At 46.0% G+C, this 7,500-nt stretch overlaps 1 protein-coding gene across 6 annotated transcripts in view; it reads left to right on the top strand.

The window, feature by feature from the left end:
* trioa (trio Rho guanine nucleotide exchange factor a) overlaps positions 1–7,500 on the top strand; it is an 88,379-nt gene that overhangs the window by 9,544 nt on the left and 71,335 nt on the right. For all 6 annotated transcript variants that reach the window (XM_063185710.1, XM_063185715.1, XM_063185711.1 and 3 more), the window contains 2 exons: positions 2,597–2,719; positions 3,501–3,692. In XM_063185710.1, the coding sequence (XP_063041780.1) occupies positions 2,597–2,719; positions 3,501–3,692 (315 nt within the window). The remainder of the gene's footprint in view (positions 1–2,596; positions 2,720–3,500; positions 3,693–7,500) is intronic.

Here is a 7,500-nt window from a genome sequence, read left to right on the forward strand (position 1 = left end):
TGTGTGTGTGTGTGTGTGTGTTGTGTGTGGTGTGTGTGTGTGTGTGTGTGTCCGTGTGTGTCCGTGTCTGTGTGTTTATTTAGTTTACCTCATTTCCACAGGATTAGGCAAGGTTGGTGTCCTCACACAGCCCAAATAGAACCTGCAATTAGTGGATCCCCTTCCGCCCCCTCTTTCTCTTCTCGCCTGTTTCTTATTCACCGCCTTTCCCCGCATTACCCCAGACGTTCCTTGATTTCTACCTTTCTTTCTCCTTCTCTTCATCTCTTCATCTCTTCTCTCTCTCTCTCTCTCTCTCTCTCTCTCTCTCTCTCTCTCTCCAATGTAGATTTCATACTCTCTGCTTTCTTCCCTTATTCATTTACTTTCCCTCTTTCTTTCTGTGTCTTTCTTTTGATCTCCATTTCTTGCTCTCTCTGTCTTTCTCTCTTTTTTTCTTTCTCTCGCCCTCCCTCTGCTTTTTTTCTGTCTTTCACTACTTTCGCTATGCACTGCAGAAGAAGAAAAAAAGAGTTCTGCTCACTGCGCTGCTGATACTTTTTTCGTGCAAGGCAGTAGTTTCCATGGCAACCTGTTTCCAGGTGCAGGGCATTCCTCAAGTAGTGGCTCAAGATGAAGGAAGAGGGATGAAGAAGGGAGACAGATGGAGAGAGAGAGGGGGGGGAGAAAGAAGGATAGAGAGGGAGAGGACGGCATGGAGGATGGAGAGATCTGAGGCTGTATGTAATGGAGGGGAAGAAATGAGGGTGTGTGTAAGACAGAGGGATGTGAAGTGTGAGAGAGGAAAGAAGTGAAACCTGAAGGGATTGCACAGAAATGGAGGAAGATAATGAATGAAAACATGTCATTGGACCCCATGTGAGAAGGGGTTGGGGTTGTCAGTGGGGTAAAATAACAGGAGAGCGAGTGGTAGATAGAAGCTGTGGAATAAAACAGCAATGCTCTCACAAGCACCAAAAAGGATATGCAGTCCTGTGGAAGAACTGTGGAAGGAAAGACAGGACGAGTTTGAGTGCAGGAGGATGACTGTGACAGAGAAAAGCAAAGAATACACAGTACTCAAGGACTGAGAAGGAAAAGGGAGGGGGGGCGAGGGAGGGAGGGAAGGGAGCCTGGGAGTTTAGAAGAGGAGAGGAGAAGACTGTTTAAAAGACGGAGGGTGGAAAAGATGGAGAAGAAGGAATGGAGAAGGAGGGAGGGATGGATGGAGGGGAGCCTGGGAGTTGAGAAGAGAAGAGGAGAGGAGAAGAGTGTTTAAAAGACGGAGTGAGGGAAAGATGGAGAAGGAGGAATGGAGAGAGAGAGGGAGGGAGGGAGGGAGGGAGTGGGTGTCTGTGTTGGCTCGGCTTCACTGCAGATGGGAAGGAGAGGGACAGCAGATTGGAGCTCTGAAGCCAGGGCTCTGAAAGTTTCTCAAGGCTCATCCAGCATTCTGCTGCACAACTCATCAACCCTGAACACAGCATACAACCGTGCACACTACTATCAACCAGCACACAAAATGATTGTCAGTCACGACTCTGAGTTTCTCCACAATATAAAGGATCCGAATGTATATTTCACACACACAATATTCTGCAGAGACTTGCGTCATCATTCCTATCATGGTTAGAGAGATGGTTTCAGATGAGGTAGAGTTTGAAGCTGAATTTTGAACCAATTCTTAGCATAAATAACGATGTTTGTGTAATAATATCATGCTTCTACGAGTTTTCTCGTTGAAGCATCTGCATGTTGCGTACAAACGCTTATAACCCTGGTTACGAGCTAGTGACTGTTATATGCAGTTTCAGATGAGGTAGCACCGAGGTAGATTCTGAATGTTCATTTCACAAGCATAGCAAGCCTACTTCATAATTCATATCCATGCACTGAACCAGCCCCTAGTGCGCACAGTCACCACACATTGGCATAGTGAAGTGCATTACGTCATGTTGAAGAGCTGGATACATGATGTTACACTGGAGTCCTCTTTTTTTTTTGGAAGAAGAACGATTTCTGAGCGCTCTTGTTCTCCAACTCTGTAGACTCCAAACTGTAGGTGCTCTTGAAGTAGGAAGACTTAAGTCTTTTTTTTTTTTTTTTGCTCGATTCAGTTGTTGGATTATAGATTCAGAATGTCCATTACACAAGCATAGCAAGCATGAATTATAATTCATACCCATGCAATGAGGCAGCCCCTGTTGCACACAGTCACCACACATTGGCATAGAGAAGAGCTGGTTACATCATGTTACACACTGGAGTCTTTTTTTTTTTTGCTTGATTCAGTTGTTGGATTAGAAATACATTTTCACACTGAAAACTGCAGATCTATTGATATCGGCATGGGTTTGAGAACACATGATTTTAAACAGCTCCATAGTTGGCATGATCTAGTTTACATAGTAGTAACAATGTCTTTGTTTGAATGTTTGAAATTCGGCCACATAATCTTTCAGAATGTTCCATTTTTACCATGATGTACTATATTCACAAAGGAGAAATTATATGTATGTGCCTGTGTCCCGCTCTGTCTAACCTTTTGTATCTCTGTATTTGTGCGTGTGTGCGCGTGCGCGTGTGTGCATGCTCGTGCATTTGTGTGTGTGTTTAGGTGCTGGACTGGATCGAGAACCATGGCGAGGCGTTCCTCAGCAAGCACACAGGAGTGGGGAAGTCTCTCCATCGAGCGCGGGCCCTCCAGAAACGCCACGAGGACTTTGAGGAAGTGGCCCAGGTAAACAAAACACCGCCCCGCTTGTGTTCTGCTACTATTTCGGCACGCTTCACCTCAGTAACCTCAACTGTCGAGATACAAGATGAATTAATTGGTCCCAAGGGAAATTTTGTCTTGGACATTCACAACCTTGTTGTAGTGTTCACAACCCCCAAGAGATTTTGTGACAGTATTGTCTAATTTTGCAGACAAATTATGGGCAGTCAAGGGCTAATGTTTAAGGAGATGGACTTTAGATCAGTCGGTTGCAGGTTCGAATCCCACTCTTCTGCTCGGTTCACTCTGATTTAAAGAAATGTATGATGTAACTTTATGTAATTGAGTTGTACCTCCATGTGTGAAATGATGAGTTGCGTGCGTCTCACTTGAAGTGATGATTATCATGTAGTGACATGTAACATGCAAGGATGTTATCCATTTGAATTCATACATTGCCACATTAGCATTATGTAACTGTGGGTGCATGCGTGAGTGTGTGCGTGCGTGCGTGGGTGTGTGGTTGGTATGTTGGTACATTGGAGCCAATAGATGTGTGAACTTGCACGTGGGAGCACATACGTGCCATCTACTAGTGTGTATGATGAGAATCCATATCTGGCTGTGTTTGGATCACGATAGCAAGCCATCTCAAACAACCTTTAGCAATTGATGCCATACGGCAGCCTACAGAGCTGGTATGTGAATGTGTGTATGTGTATTTGGTAAGTGCTTTGAGACGATATCATTGTTGTGATACTGCACTATATAAACACAAGTATTGTATTGCGTCATTGTGTAACAGAACACGTACACCAATGCGGATAAGCTGCTGGAGGCCGCGGAGCAGCTGGCCCAGACGGGCGAGTGTGACCCGGAGGAGATCTACCAGGCCGCCCACCAGCTGGAGGACCGCATCCAGGACTTCGTACGCCGCGTGGAGCAGCGCAAGGTGCTGCTGGACATGTCCGTCGCCTTCCACACGCACGTCAAGGAGGTGAGCGGCTTGTAGTGGAAGAACTGTCTGAACATTGTCTGTATCTTCATTTGTATTACTACATCCTTTTTCTTTGAAATTGTGTGTGTTATTGTATGAGCTCACTTTCCCTGCTGTATAGATTTTTTATGTTTTATACCTGACATGTTTACTTCTGTCTGCGCAATAAGAAAATGTTAATCACGGCGCGCTGTGGCGCAGCACGCTAAGCCCCCCACATTTGGGCTTGCATGCCCACCCACGGGGACCCCGGTTCGAGTCTGGCCGGGGTCATTTCCCGATCCTCCCCTGTCTCTCTGTCCCATTCGCTTCCTGTCACCATCTTCGACTGTCCTGTCAAATAAAGGTATAAAAGCCCCTAAAACAATATTTTTAAAAAATTAAATAAAATGTTAATCACAAAAAAAGGAGGTCAGTGGCCAATAGCACGTACTGTATGTACCGTGGTGCCCCATGATACATGCTCGATTTCGCTGTACTCGTTACAACCACACACACAGACACACACACACGAGCATCAAGGAGAAGAGTGGGCAAGGCAAGGTCCAAATGCAACGTAATTACCTAAGCTGTAAGTCTTATGTGTAATGTGCCTGTCATTATGTACATACACAAAATTAAAAACCACAGCCAGTACCTTTATGGTGCGTATTGAAATATGGCCGCAGCAGCAGTGCAGAGTAGAGAGTCATGTTGAGTGATGAGTAATGTTTTTGAAGAGGAGATAGAGAGATGGAGAGAGAGATTACCATGGGTGGGAGTGTAGTGAAGTGTAGTGTAGTGGCCTCTGCCAGTGACTTGGGGAGAGTAATTGAACCCAGAGTTTGTGTGCGTGTGTGAAATTGATACAGTAGGGATAGGGTGGATGTGAATGTTATTGTCTTTAAAATGGCGTCTTAACACCGACCGGCCCCTTCATTGACCAGCAGGTCGTGATGAACTGATTTTTTAGCTGTAATGTCTGGTAGAGGCTGAGCTATGGGACATTTAAATCGGGGAAGGTCGATTGTTATTAGCCACAGAATAGCACTGCTATTTATGTGCAGTTCGAGCTCTGGGTGTACTGTGCAACTTGCTCCCAATGAAACACACCCCCTCGTAATAGAGACCATGCCCATTCTTAAGGTGCCAGGAACAAAATGCAGAATATGTTCCTGGTTTACTAGCTGGTGTGGAACTTAGCGTAGTTTAGTTTTGTGCAACCCAGACACTTGTTTTACTGAAAGAAAAGTTTTGGTAGTTACGCAGTAGCCTTGACGTAACATGTTTTTCCTTGTTAAAAAGCTACACGCTGTGTCCATAAAACACCACCGCACTGTTTTGGGAAATGGGCTGATTTCCAGATTCCCATTTTAGTTTTACCATTTTGGAATCCTTGCGACCAATCTCCACCATGAGCCCAGCATGAATCACTGAAGCCAAATCGCTCCTAAACTGTTCCCAGGTCAGTTCAAAGCACAAGGAGTATCACTTAACCCTTTGAGCAGAAAGAATTTTACCCCTAGTTCTTCTAGAATTTAGTCCAACATTCTACAGCTCCCATATAACTCTGTGTTAAACATCCTGCAAAGTCCTTGTGACATCATAGTGAGAACTCAACATTTTGCTAAAATTCTCATCACATATATGCCATGGTATTCCTCAAAGGGAGAAGGGAGGCATTTTTCCATTTATTTCCCTTCCCTCTTCTCCTCCTATTCTTTCACTCTCTGGATGGAATCCATTCAACCATTCGTCTCTTTATGATCAGCATGAATCACTGAATCCCATCACACCTAATTCCTGTTTCCAGGTTTAAGTTCAAGCACAAACTTGAAAGGAGCAGAGCTTTAAAGAAGAGACACATTTTACCATTTCCTCATCTCGTCTCCCATCACTCCTTCACTCCCTCTGGATGAACCGCCAGTGGCGTCATCTGTTGTCGCACAGCTGCGGTGGTGGCAGGCAGGAGAGGAGGTGGGGGGGGGGGGGGGGGGGGGGGGGGGGGGGGGGGGGGGGATTGGAGGGAGGGAGAGGGAGAAAGAGAGCGAAAGAGAGCGGCTGCTGCTACAGCGAGAGAGAGAGAGAGAGAGAGAGAGAGAGACTGCTGCGACAGACAGACAGACAGACAGACAGACACACAGACACACAGACAGACAGACACACAGACAGACAGACAGACAGACAGACAGACAGACAGACAGACAGACAGACAGACAGACAGACACAGACAGACAGAGCGGGAGGGAGAGAGAATGTGAGACGGAGAGTGAGAGGGGGGAAATGGTGCTCTGGTGGGGAGCCAGACGGGGGGAGATCTGAGCCAGACTAGACAGGACTCTGGATTCTAGGAGGCCAGAAGGTTCCTATACACACACACACACACACACACACACACACACACACACACACACACACACATACACACACGACTCCTGGATCAGCCCTCAGCGCTGTCTCCTATGCTTCACAGCTGCAGAGTCTCGGAGTGTGTTTGTGTGTGTGTGTTTGTGTGTTTTAAATGGGGGCCGTACTCTTGAGTCTGCTTGTGTGCTGAGAGAGGAAGACAAACAAGATTGAAGGCAGATTAAAAAGAGTCTTCAGTATGGACTAGCGAGGCCGAGACGTGTGAGGCACACTCACGTAGCACACTGGTTGCTGTTTTGGATATGCGAGCGCCATGAAGGTGTCAGGGCTGCCAGCAGGAGCAACGAGCTCTGGGGCCACCAGAAGCGGATCAGGACCCGGGGGGCCAAGACCAGGAGGTCCAGGGGCACACAGCACCTGGGCAGCTGAAGCACAGGTCTGCACAGGGACTGGCTTATAGACAGCCCACTTACATACTTTCAGGATTCTGAAGATTTGTTTTGGTCTTTTTCGACTTTATTTGATAGGCCTGTGTGAGAGGTGGACAGGAAGCGAATTGGTAGAGAGACTGTGAGGGGTCGGCAAAGGACCTGGGCCGGGAATCGAACCTGGGTCAGCCGCTTAGCAGGCGAGTGCCCTACCGGTTGGCCATGGCAGGGCCACTTTTAGGATTCTAAATTAGCTTAACCATCTACTAGCCATTTCAGCTGGTGATGAAAAAAATCTTACTAGCCAAACACACGCTCACGAGTGGGTCAAAGTGGCTGGTAAAAGTTGTCTTTTCTACCTGCCAAACTGAATTTTCACCAGCATTTGGCCGGTTGGCAGGTGATGATTTAGAGCGCTGCATACTTGCATGCAATGTCTTCGGTCGGGACTGGGGCTAGACAGGTCTCTTTATGCGAGGTCTTTTTTCATGCAGCAGAATATTTGATGTAATGTCGGTGCAACATTTATGGCATGTGTATCTATATTTCATATACTGCATTTTTGTACTGAAGTGTATATCACAGCGTCAGCAGGATGAAAATGTTAGTGCGGGTTTGGATGCTTTGGCCAACGACTGTGCTTTGTTCAGCAAAGACGACCATTAGCTAAAACAGCACATGGCAGCTACTATATGCAATGTCTCCTTTTTTTCTTGTACAAATGTGTATAGTGCTTTTTAATGTTAATGGAAGTTCAGGCTTGCTTGGGTGGACAATGTTGCAGCTGCAGAAAATGCAATGTCTTAATATTTTTTTCTTTTTCTTTTGCAATGTCTGTTATTTGTCCAATATAAACGTTGATGCGACTGTTTTTGTTTGTACACATTTGTATGAGTTTACATCCCGGGACATCTGCCATAATTCATTCAGACAAATCATTCACAAAAAAAAGTCGACTTTCACTTTTCCTGCATCGCATCAGCTCAAATGCTAACGCAACCGTTTCCGTTTGTAGTCGTATTCATTTACATGCA

Source organism: Engraulis encrasicolus, chromosome 20 (assembly GCF_034702125.1).
Source record: "Engraulis encrasicolus isolate BLACKSEA-1 chromosome 20, IST_EnEncr_1.0, whole genome shotgun sequence".
Lineage (NCBI taxonomy): Eukaryota > Metazoa > Chordata > Actinopteri > Clupeiformes > Engraulidae > Engraulis > Engraulis encrasicolus.